The sequence below is a fragment of the Limulus polyphemus genome, unplaced genomic scaffold, assembly GCF_000517525.1.
Source record: "Limulus polyphemus unplaced genomic scaffold, Limulus_polyphemus-2.1.2 Scaffold1826, whole genome shotgun sequence".
Taxonomy (NCBI): Eukaryota; Metazoa; Arthropoda; class Merostomata; order Xiphosura; family Limulidae; genus Limulus; species Limulus polyphemus.
The window spans coordinates 191347-205080 of record NW_013667436.1 but is presented as its reverse complement, the minus strand read 5'-3'; the positions used below and the strand labels follow the sequence as shown (position 1 = coordinate 205080).

Genomic DNA, 13734 nt, shown 5'->3' with positions numbered 1-13734 from the left:
TTAGTCTGGTTATAAAGACCTCATAATTATAGCTAGTTAGCACCACCTTAGCTTTAGTCTGGTTATAAAGACCTCATAATTATAGCTAGTTAGCACCACCTTAGCTTGTAGTCTGGTTATAAATAAATAATAACAAAACTGTTTAATTCATATCAAAGTATTACAGAAAAACAATAACATTACTGCTTGATGGTCCACAGTAATAAGTTGCATTCTTATTTATAAAAGAATATTTACTCCAATCCATAACCAAATAAAATAACATGAAGTGACTAAGTTATGTTAAAATACACCAAATAACTGACACGGCTGAGCAGCATGATTTGTTTGCACATCCTATAAAATATGGAGGGGCTCACAATCCTTCTGACTTTCTGGACTTGTTACCACCCAGCTTGTGTAATGAATTAAAAGTACCTTACAATCTTTCAACTTAAAAATTAAATTTTAAGATCTAAATTTTGCACCATACTTCAAAGATATCGTGAAATACACCATTTGAGTACATACTTTACATTACCTGTATAAAGAAACACATATGTATGATGATTAGCACCATACCTTATACAAAACTTTTCTGATCAAATACAATCCAAACTTCAAATAGAATGAGATGAATTTTATTGGAAAAACACAAAAGCTGTATCTGACACATTTAAATGATAGAGCTTAACAAAAATACATTTTAAGCACTTTTTTTTTATCTTCTATTACAGCAAGTAATAAGTAGGAACAACATTCAAATGAGAATTACACAAAACTCAATTTGAAAGATCTGAAACTGTACCTTTTGAACCATTAATTATACTACAAATGAAAAAATAACACTCTTCAAGACTTCACCTTGGATTTAACACAAAATACTGGATGAAAGTTCACACTTACCATATGTACAGCTGAACATTATCTAAACCTACAATGATAGAATGTCAACATCTGCTAAGTGGAACAAACCAAACCTCATCAACACAATCAAAACTGTGCTGATTACACACTCCTTTTTCTTACTGATAACTCTTATCTAGCTTTTCTGTAACCATGAATATAAATTGTATGGAACACAAGTATAATATCTAGAGAAGACTACAAGTAACTTGGCATCTGAAATACTTAAATTTTTGTTTATACTCTCTCTATGATACAAGAGCTTAATATTTTGACTGTTTTTACAAGAACATAGTTGCATTAAATTATTGCCATTATATACCAGAAACATTTGTTTTTCTAGAAATTATTGAATGTATTTTGTTTGTTTAACTTAAACAAGATTTGATATGAAATAATCCATAAAATCCTTAGAAAGGATCTGCATGAAAGGGGGATTTTTAAATACAAAGATTTTTCTCAAGAAGAGATCGACATAATTTCTACAATCCTTTTATATATTGATTAACTACGACCATTAGCTATTTATTTGTTGATTTACCCATAAATGTATATATACGTAAGATGTTATTTGGGAATACACTGTATGCATACCGGCACAAGTACAGAAAACCACAAATATTCAAAAACAACAATAAAAAGAATTGTCTATTTTTCTGAAGTACATTCCTCTAAATTGATACTGATGAATAGTAAGAATGTTTCTTATCCTGAAGACCACTTTATTATAAGTTCCATACAAAAGTTAATGGATTGGTAAAATAAGGTACATTATTTATTTGCATCAAAACAGTCTAATAAAAGATGCATCACTATCACAAAACTTAAAAGTAGAAAAAGTCTTTCAAGAGATCTTATTTGTTTTTTTTAATTAATCATTCCACATCAAAGTCACTGTCACTTTCATTGTTGTCTTGCCCACGTCCACCATGTTTAGATTTGGAAATCTGTGGGATTAAGCTTTGGTCAGGAAGCATTCCATGCCTAAAAAAAAGGTTATTTTATACCATACATTAATGCATTCTTTACAGTTTATAGTGAAAGAACATGATATTTGAATATGAAGAAAATTTAAATTCTACAAAGAAATGTGTTTAAAAAAAAGCACCAACTCTGAAAAATACTGCAAGTTTATAACTATGATAGTAATGAACTTGTATTGTTCATATCTAGAACAGTGATAATGAAATTGTACTGTTCATATCTTGAACAATGATAATGAACTTGTACTGTTCATATCTAGAACAATGACTGTTCTAGATATGAACAGTACAAGTTCATTACAATCATTGTTCTAGATATGAACAATACAAGTTCATTACAATCATTGTTCTAGATATGAACAATACAAGTTCATTACTATCATTGTTCTAGATATGAACAGTACAAGTTCATTATCAATGTTCTAGATATGAACAGTACAAGTTCCTTATCATTCTTACAGATATAAACACATATTTTTTGTGTAACTGGACTTAGATTCAGTCTTACACTGTGCTATGTTCTTTGCAATTTCTAAGAAAAAGTTTTGTAGTGTTTTCAATTCTGAGCTTCCCACAATGTCTGATTCTGAATGATGGTTTACCAACAGACATTTCTAGAAGACAGTCTTTCTTACATTCATGAGTAGTGTAAAGCTGCTGTTTAATCACGCTTGAAACGTAAACAATGTAAAAGACAGTAACTACTGGTAACGTATCAATATTTCAAACAATTGTTGAAAACAGCTCGTAATGTGGTAATAACCCAAACACGAAAGTTTCAATTCAATACCAAAATGATCGGGAGTATCTTACTGTCAACAGACTAACTGACTAATGCTCAATCTCTGGAAGTATCAGGAGTTGATTCTGATGCAACTTTACATCAGCAGTTTATCTTGCATGATGATTACATGGCTTTTTGAAAGATCCTCTCCTAATTGGACTACAGCATTTCACCACAATAAAATGAAACAAAAAATGCTTGAAACTTATTATAGTTATTGATATTAATTCAGGATACTACTTTTTATCATGAATTACCAGCCAGTTAGTTTTGGGTAAATATTTCTGCAGCTACTTCCATGATGAATATGTATTTTATGTTCTCTCTAAGTAGCAAAAACATTTCTTTAAAAATAATTACCCTATAACAATACAACATAGTCTTTTGACATGTAACAAGTTTTTTTTCAATTTTAATGAACAAATTATTTAATTTATATATATAAGGGTTGTAGATAGAAATCTATAGATGGGGGGGGGGGGTGCTACTTTTAAAGGAAATAAGTGGTGAAGTCATACTAGAGGGGTATAGGGTCATGTATCCTCAGAAAAATTTTTGTAATATTTAGTGAAAATTGTGCATTTTACTGGAATCTGAGGTTGGTTTTAGAACACTAAAATATCTTTTATACATGTACAAAACTTCCAAGATTGTGTTCTTCTTATCACACTTGCAGCTATTGTTTGATAAATGTAGTTATTTTCTTTTACATTGTTTAAGCAACCTTTAATGACAGCTCTATACTTCTGATGACTGTAAGAGGACAAGCAGGAAAGACTGCCTCCAAGAATTGGGTACAATTTAGAGGGCGTGACCACACCTGCTGCGTTTCCCTTCTCTTCACACAGGTATATAGACAATTTGATCTGTAAGATAAAGCTTCATTTTTAGTTGAGGTCAATATACATAAGTAATAGGTACACACATGTCTCAGTACAATCTCTCAAGCAATTATTCAGTTTTCAATCACGGATGTACACATACAACTCAAATACTTTTGGATGTAAGGAAGAAGATAGCAATAAGTATTATATGAATGAAACTGATAATGAAAAAATAAAGGAATCATGCTAATCAAGTCCCATGTGGCAACGGTTGTTGATCACCTGGAAGAACAGAATGGATGTTGGGAGTTCCTTAAACTCCATATGTAGCCCCATGTCAACACACCAGGTTGTCTAATATGAGGGGACACATTCAAGTCCAAATATTAAACTCTACATCATTCTTAAGGAGAAAGGGCATTCCATGAAATGTAAAATCAGGCTGTGGCATAAGTTTACATTATGAGAAATCCACAGTCAATTTATTTATCAGAGAGTCAGCTAATGCAATTCACACAATGGATCAAATAGTAATAACCTACTCTCCAAGTAGGCATGCATTCAACATACCATTCTATTATGGCAGAAGCAGGTACTGGGAAGAAAAAGTGTATGATGTATATTTACCAGAGATCTCGATCAAACCTGAATATGAAGTAGTTTAATGACATCTTTTGTATTAAACACTGTTGGTCAACATGAAATTATTTTATGACTTTGATGATTATCATGACATAAAAGACTATTTAGTTTAGATGTTACTGATTGATTTGTTTTTGTGAGTAAATATTTTATTACTGTTTAGTTTTTCTTATAATAACAATTAAAAGCAGACGATTGTGGGAAGTTTTGTTAATAATTCATTGATGTTGAGACTATTGAATGTCGTGTGAAATACACTGACGTCGAGAATATAGAAAGTGGACAGATGATTAGGTGATAAAGATATAAATAGCGTGAGACGAGCGTGACGACAGACAGACAATAGCAGAAGAAAGTAAAGTTATAAAAGGAAAAGTTAAGTACTGTAGAAGTGATAGGCCTAACAATATGTTAGAATAAGACTAACAGTAGAAAAAAAGATAAGAAAAATAATTTATTCCATCAAAGCGTGGTTCTAAAGCAATTGAAACAGCCTGAGTGCACTTTGACAAAAGGAGCAGAGAATCTTCAAAAGAAAGAAGACCAAACAATTACTGCAACTCGTACCACAACTGTAAGTGAATCACACAAAGAATACTAGTCTGATAGTAATAGAGAAGATAGTTCAGCTTGTCAACTGAAATTCTAAAGTAATTGAATAGGCCTAAGTGGACTTTTCACAAGGAGAGAACTACATATATAGTGTTTATGATATGCCTATAATATCTATAGTGTGAAGACTTTGTTGTACATATATTTAACTTGTTCCGAAATCTATATTATTAGAAAACAAGTGAAGTGCGTGATGTTTATTCATCGTTGAATTTATTGCTAACAAATTACAGACACCTACTGTAGAAGAATCATAAGCCCAACAACAACATAGTATATATTTATATTATTAAGAAATATCAGTAAAAGCCATTTTATTTTGACAATTGGCAAAAAAAAAAAGATATATTTTTAAATTCTGAGAGTGATTATTTAAAAGAATGAGCAATAAGAATGGCAACTGATTTATTTCTGGAAAAAACATTCATAAAAATCTAGCTCAAAACTTTGAATAAGTTATTTTATTTATCTACTCTATACTTCTGTAAGATGACTTACAAGAAAGACAGCCTCACCTCCAAGAAATGTCTGTTGGGTGCAACAATCAATAGAATAGATCACTGTATATGTGACAAATTCCATAAATATAAATCATAGTTTATCACCTGTATTTTGAAAGTTTAATTAAAAGTATTCCAATTATGGTCTATTGTGTAAATATACTATTGATTATTCATTCAGCCAATCAAATAAGTCTTAACATCAAGCTAGTTAAAGTAACTGACGATTAAGCCTACATTTTACCAAAAAAAATATAATCCCATGCTCAGGAAGCATGAATCATTTGTTTTTCCATAAACAATCACAGAAATGAAATGCTTAATTACCGTAAACATTAAAAACAGCTAATCACACCTCATGTCACACTGCAAAACACCTTTTTTGCTATTAAGAGCTTGATTGGAAAACTAATGAATTGAAATTGGCTCTTACAGAGTTAAACAAAGGTATAATTAAGATATGTTTGAACAACAACACAGTTTTTATTATTTTATTTCAAACTCAATTTACAACTGGCTTTTCATATACTCTAGAGGCAAAGAAAGTGTTTATTAATTATTGATAAAATGTACTTCAGATAAGTTTAATTTGGCTAAAAGCACATTATATATATCTTCTATAAATAAGAGCAATGAATCTTTAAACCTAGCACATGATTCAAACATAAGATGAACTAATAATGAAGAGTTAACCAAATGTTCAGAAGAAAAGAGAGAAGAAATGTTCCAAATTTACTAAATGTGTGTATGTAAGTCTGTTATACTCAAAATATGTCTGTGAATTGATGATGTCAGTCTGACTCAGACTCTGACAAGTTGAAATGCAAAGAGATAATCGTGATATAAGAATAAAAAGTCCATTGTTTGTTTGCATATTGCATCATGGGAATCTCTAGAACTTCCAAAATGCTTATCAACAGTTCTTTTTTCAGTATCCCTGTGTATCATATCTGGTATTTACTCTCTTCTACCATGAACTGTTGCTAAGTCACCAGTGCATGGTAAACTGAATAGTTGATAACTCTGACATCAAATACATAATACCATGTTGAATGATACTCTGTAAAAGGTTATGGCATGCTCACTTTGATCCAGGTATATAGAGTTAAAAGAAAGTGTAAATTTAAATAGTTAGAAAGTCTCTTCATCAGTTGCTTTTTTGATGGTTGCCAAACTCCATTTTCAAGAACTTGTTAAAGTGAATCATTCATTTTCACTAATAACTTTCTTGCATTTCCTGACCTTATCAACCAATAACGGTGCTCACCTTAGCCATTTTAAATTTGTATTGACAACTTTTTGGAATTTAACAGAGGAACTAAACCTTCATCTATCAAATATTAAAACTGTATGTGAAATATTTAAAATGGTTTCTTCTCACACCTGGGTAAAGTACAATATTCTATTTGACAATGGTAATAACCAAATTCCAATATATCATCTAGAAAACTAATCTCCAAAAAAATCATCTGACTTCTATTGCTTAGATCATGCAAATAATTAAATAATCTATTGAATATTTTATGAACCAGAGTAGGGTTCATTGCCATAAACACATGATGTTTTATTTAAACCCTACAAAGTTACTCATGGCCAACTACATGTATAAATCTTCATTTTAGACACAGTGACATGGTCTTGAGATGCTATCATGAAGTGAGAATATATGAAATATATAAATAAATAGTTTTCAAATTGCTGATTACATTTAATTGTTAATAGGTGATTGAACCAGCACTATAAAACAATAATGAATTAAATACCATATTACAGTTATCAGTACAGGTTGTCAACTTATTGTCATAGCAGATAATGTTTGTGGTAATTGCACCCAAATGCATTAGGGATATCCCATCTGTCAGACAATATTCAAATGCTGATGTCAATATATTCAGCCGTCATGAAAAATCATGAAAAAAAAAGCATCAATCAAATAAGGGTACGAAGCCGAGTGCTTACACCCACAACGTCTCAGCTTCTACTGCCTTTCACTGTCTACAGGCAGTTGTGGGAAAGCAGTTACCCTTAAATTTCTTAAAGTAGAAATGAATTGAAATAAAGCCACCCTAATATTTCTACTAATTTAACTCCCAACCGCAACCCTTACAAAAATATATTAAAGAGAACTATAAAAATATTGAATAGAACTAAATAGAACTCTACACCCTACCTTAAAAGTTCTTATATAGTTCTAACTCCCATCCTCCTCCCTTTCTTCTGAAGATTTATTCAAGTATAACAAGGGAACACCGAGACAAGCCCAGCTACTTGAAGTTAGTCTTTCCATCCCAGGTTATACTAAATAAAACTACTAGAAAAATTATTATTGACTATTTATAAGGTAAAATAACTAACTCCCTCTATATTTTATTTATAAGATATTTTCCTTAATTGGTAGTTTAGTTTCTAAAATATTTTTGTATTCATTAAAAAATAATGTAGTTCTTTAATTGCCTGTCTCTATAGCCGTTATCTTTCAATTTATTTTTTAATAATAAAACATTATCCATAAAAGAATTATAGTTACTATATACTATTAAGAACTGTTGTGGTAGAGATATAATAATACCTTTTAACATGATATACATAATAACATTATTAGGTGTGAGTAGACCAAGAATGGGAAAATTAAATTCTCTTTTATCAATAATAGTCAACTACACCGTACCTTCTATAAAAGTAATATCCAAATCTAAATAATTAGCACAGACCTCATTATTATTATTATTATTACTTCTTTCTACTGTAAGTTCTGTTGGATATGTTAGGTTGTTTTTCTTTCTTTTTTATCATTAGTGTTTGGATATTTGGGTACTATTACCACAGACATTATCCGTTATGACAATAAGTTGACAACCAGGAATGATAACGGTATTGATATATCTATATAAAATACACATCTAACAGACATTCAAATTTACTATTGTACCTCAAGGAATATGGAGGTATAGCAGCCCACTAGCAAATAATTATCAATCCCTACGTTTACTTGGATGTGATGAAGTTTTTGGCTGAATACAAGCAGCTGCAGTCACTTGAAGATATTAAAAGAAACCACCTTAACAAATAAATGTGATGTATCCAATTCCAAGAAATAAAAAAAATTCAGGGACAAAGTAAAAAATCCAAGAAAAGAATGGTGTAGCAGGACAGGAAAGCAGATTAACATTCTGAGGTACCAACAGAAAATTTGACCAGATAAGATTTATCAAGTAAGTTAAGTACACTGATATGTGAAATAATGTACACATGGTTCATGTCAACCGAACTAAGGCTCTATACAGTGGGTAAAACACACACTTACTTCAGATAGTCGTGTGAATGAGAATATGCAAATACTTCCTTTAAACAGGGGAAAGAAATGGAGGAATAAACAGGAGAAACTAGAAGGGCAACTTGTTGGTATATATAGCAAATAGTTATGATAGAGAAAATGTACTGAAAATCAAGTTTATTTTCTGTTTTCCAATAAAATATAATACATAAAAAGCACTTTGATTACTTTTGAAAGAATACCAACAATATTTATTTAGAAATGAATTTGTATTCAACATTTAATATACTAAGACAATAAGTATCTAAGTTTGGCACTGATAATATATTTATTTAGAAATAAATTTTTATTCAACATTTAATATTCTAAGACAATATGTATCTAAGTTTGGCACTGATAATATATTTATTTAGAAATGAATTTTTATTCAACATTTTATATACTAAGACAATAAGTATCTAAGTTTGGCACTGATAATATATTTATTTAGAAATAAATTTGTATTCAACATTTAATATACTAAGACAATATGTATCTAAGTTTGGCACTGATAATATATTTATTTAGAAATAAATTTTTATTCAACATTTAATATTCTAAGACAATATGTATCTAAGTTTGGCACTGATAATATATTTATTTAGAAATGAATTTTTATTCAACATTTAATATACTAAGACAATATGTATCTAAGTTTGGCACTGATAATATATTTATTTAGAAATGAATTTTTATTCAACATTTAATATACTAAGACAATATGTATCTAAGTTTGGCACTGATTATCACCACATAATTGTCCAAGAGCATTTTCTTTAAATAATTCCCTCTGTGATTTGCTTGAAGGCTTATAAAACAAAAATTCAAGGTTGATTCCCTAAAGAGAGTTTACTGTACAACATTATAATTTAGAAGCCCTTTAACTGAAAATGTTTACAAATCTAAAAATATTATATTAATCAAGCAGAAGTGGCAAAAATCACCATTGGAAAAAAACTTGCAAGTCCAGAACAAACTGGTTTAGTGTCTGTAATAAACCAGATTTAAAAAATATGAAAAATGTATCAACATACTCAACAAGAAAGCTTTCCACATCTACTGCAAAAAAGTCTTCTCCAAACTCATCAGTTAATCGAACAAAGTTTCCAATTAAGTTTCCAGATTTATACACAAGGAGTGCCGGAACCCCACTTTCTTCCTATTGTGGAAAACAAATAACATAAAAACTAACATCAACCTTTGCTGAAATACACATGCTTAGTTAGACACAAAGAAATTTGTGTTACTCTCCTTCTTTATTCCTTTCATATTATTTTCTACAGGTCAGAGATGGAAAACTTTTTCCAATTCTTCTCTAGAGAAGGTTTAAAAATGCATGCTCAAGTACAAAGTTTCCATTGAAGCCATTTTAAACATGAATCAGAAATGATTTTGCCTATTGTGGTAATCTGAGGTATAATTGGCCAACAGTTATAAAAACTATTAAGCATCAGAATTATGGATGGTTCTGGATATGCCAAGCTAAGTGTAAATAAGTTTGATCCAGTCACTAATAAGAGGGAATGTGACAAAATATTCCTCAATAAACAGAAACAGTTTATTCATAAAATGGAAATAAATAAGTGACTGATACTAGTTCCCTTAACACTTTTTTTTATTTGTAGGGATAGCTTTCTGTGGCATTTACTAGAGTAGAAGTAAAGATGAGGTCAAAATCTAAGATGATCACAAAGAAGATTATGATGAGAGCTTACTTTGCTTGGGAATACATTCAATTCTAAACTCCAACACAACTTTCCAAAATATTGTATCATCCACATTACTAAGCAAGACCCATTTACAGAATTTCTAACTTTTCAATCCTTGCACATGACCAGCATGCCAAGTATCCATAAGTTATCCAAGTAAGCACGACAAACACCATAATAGACCAGTTTTAAACTTACACCTAAGAAAATAACATTCTGGTAAGATTAATATAGTTGAGATTTAGGACATCCTAATGCCTGTAACTTGCAATTAAATACAGCAACGTGTACTTGAAATATGAAAAATGTATTAATAAAACTATATCCATATTCCAATGTTAATCATATTTACATGCCATTCAAGTATAGAATACAACTATTGAACATATGCTTATTACACTGAGTTCCATTAAACACACGTTAAATATTTCATGAAATCTGATGACAAAATAAGAAATTTCACATTTGTAACATATATTAAAAACTCACAAAATGTTTGCTCATTCCTGCTGAAGATGCTTCTAATGCACAGAATTTTACTTGAGGATATTCTTGGGCCAAACAGTGTAAACAGCCATTCATAGCTTCACAGCCCTGACTCTCCTGGACAAAAGACAAGTTGATTTATTAAAAGTAACATTTTAGAAGCTTATATGTACATAAAAACATATTTTGCTTATAATAAAGGTATAAAAAGATATTCTGACATATCATAATTTTGGTTCCTTACTTATTGTGAACAATTTAACTACATACTTCTGTAAACTACTCTGTAGGAAGCATTTTAGTTGATTAATTAAAACATTGACTTATTCATTTAAATGATTTATGATGGACATAGTTTATAATATATTTGTGTATTTGATGCACTTTGTTTGATGACAGTAGCTTTGAAAAAGACAATATGAAGGTTGCGTCACAGACAAGAAATAAAAACTATAAACAACTGTTGCACAAGACATATAAAATTACCCAGATAATCAAATTAACAGTATATGCAGTATGTGCACATATACAAGAAAGAAAGACATAGCACTTTATAAACACACTTCAGTGGGTGAGTTTTGAGGACGACATCAGTTGATTGTTTTCACCATCATGAAAAACTATATGAAAAAAATGATGTGAAGACTTTCAAACTTCATCTTCAAAATAAAAAGTGTTTGCGATAAGCATTTTTATTTTTTAAAACACAAAAACTTTAAGAATTCTACAGCATATTATTACTCTTCTGATAACTTAAAGAAAAAAATTCAGCATGGATATAATATTAACAGGCCTCTTAGTGTGTTACAGTCCTAATGTGTGTGTTTTTTTTAATCATCTGTTACCTGTATTTATCTATAGGATTAATAAAAATTGTCAATTTAAAAAAGGGAGATTAGGGATCATCAAAAAGTACATAAACATGTCTACAATACTTATCAACTTTAGTCATGTCACAATAGGGATTTGTAGCTTGAGAAAATAATGCAGACATTTTCCAGCTTTGTTTGTTGACTTTTTTTTAGAGTCTCTAGTTGTAGGCTTGAAAATATAATCTTTGCATTTTGATTCAACTTGTTTCTGTACTTTTCGATGATTCCTATTCCCCCTTTTAAAACTAAAAATTTTTTTCAAATCTTTTTTTTTCTTAAGTTTTTTATGTTAATTTATGAAGAATAAATTTTAAGCTACACACGTACATATGCATTCAGTTGAATGTTACATGTTTTTCAACATTTTATTGCTGCATTGGCTTTTTTTCCATCCAACCACCACACTGAACTTATTCAAAATAAATAACAAATGTACAACAAAAGATAAACACATGTACTGGTATGAAACTATGACAAACAAAATGTAAGGTTGTTCTCAAAGGATCATCTTGACGACAAAGATTGTATCATCACAGATTTATTGACCGGCTTCCATCAATGGTCATAATGTAATTTAGCAAAACATGCGTCAGCAGCAACAAAGAATAAACACATGAACTGGTATGTAACTAGAACAAAATGTAAAGTTGTTCTCAAAGGACCATCTTGAAGGCAAAGATTGTATCATCACAGATTTATTGACCAGCTTCCATCAATGGTCATAATGTAATGTAACAAAAGACGAGCAGCAACAAAGAATAAACACATGTACTGGTATGTAACTAGAACAAAATGTAAAGTTGTTCTCAAAGGATCATCTTGACGACAAAGATTGTATCATTACAGATTTATTGACCGGCTTCCATCAATGTCACAGTGTAATGTAACAAAAGATGAGCAGCAACAAAGCAATCTCATCAGAACGGAATAATGTTTCTTCTAATATAATACAACACAGATTAATGCAATGTAAACAGACGCAGTAGCATGCTTGCCTTTTTAGGTCTACATGATGCATATGTATGTTCTTTAACAGCCTAAAGTGCACAAGTGTTTGCTGGGAATAAGAAAACACAAATAATGCATGCAAGATTGACAACAGCAACACATTTAGCATAAATCGACAAGATTTACAACTGTTACCTTAACATCAACTACTTATAAACAGCAATAGCTATACAAAATAGTGCTATATACAGTGGTAATAAATACTGAATGCACACTCACAATTTCAGCTAAAAATAAGAAACAGTCAGAGTAGGAAAATCTACTATGGTTATCATCCGCTGTTACAAAATTGCTGAAATATAGTCATGAAAATCCATGTTGAGACAGGAAACTTGAGTAATGATGAACAATAGCAACTCGAGTAACGAAACGCAACAGCAAAATTGGGAATCTTTTACTTGGAAGTTTCCAATTAATGCATTAGAAAATGCACAAGCTTTAGTTTGCAACAAAAGTGCACACCAGGAAAACACCAGATTTTTTGATGGCGGAAAGTGAAGGACTTAGAAAATTTCATAGTACAACAAAATTAAGACAGTCAAATTAAGTTTAAAACTACTCTCTCAGTTTTTGTAAAATTCCTGTGCGATCCCATAATTCAGTAGATATCACTTGCACTGATTTTATAGTGCAGTCATTATAGGGATTTTTAGTTTGAGCAAACTGTCAGAAGAATATCTCCAGCTCTGTTTGCTTACTTTTGTTTACAATCCCTATTAGTAGATTTTAAATTCTCAATCTTTATCTTGTATGTTGGCTTTTTTAATAAACAGCAATGGGCAAATATATGCCTAGAGTAAGACACAACCCCCACTAAATGCATATAACATTTTAGCAGTAACAAAAGCAGCCTTTTCAAATATAACATATACATGTAAAACATTGTTTTAAATATTTTACACTCACAAAAAAGAAACCTATCATTCTATAGGTATTTGAAGAACTTGTAGCATTTCGCCACAATTTAATTCTCAGTATTGTTAGCTGAAACTGGGCTGAAACTCGTTAAATCATAATTTCAATTAATCAATTAGTTTACGTGACACTAATTGATGTAATCCATGCTATAGGTAGTTGATCATATTGATTAATAGCTTAAATCACTGAGCTCTACTC

General features: G+C 30.3%; 1 protein-coding gene across 1 annotated transcript in view; it reads right to left on the bottom strand.

Annotated features, from left to right (window-relative positions):
• Nucleotides 1–604: 604 nt before the first annotated feature.
• LOC106465070 (phosducin-like protein) overlaps nucleotides 605–13734 on the bottom strand; it is a 44674-nt gene continuing 31544 nt past the window's right edge. The window contains exons 5-7 of the mRNA XM_013925268.1: nucleotides 10742–10855; nucleotides 9578–9702; nucleotides 605–1869 (exon numbers count right to left, since the gene is read on the bottom strand). Coding sequence (XP_013780722.1) covers nucleotides 1761–1869; nucleotides 9578–9702; nucleotides 10742–10855 — 348 coding nt within the window. The 3' untranslated portion in view covers nucleotides 605–1760. The remainder of the gene's footprint in view (nucleotides 1870–9577; nucleotides 9703–10741; nucleotides 10856–13734) is intronic.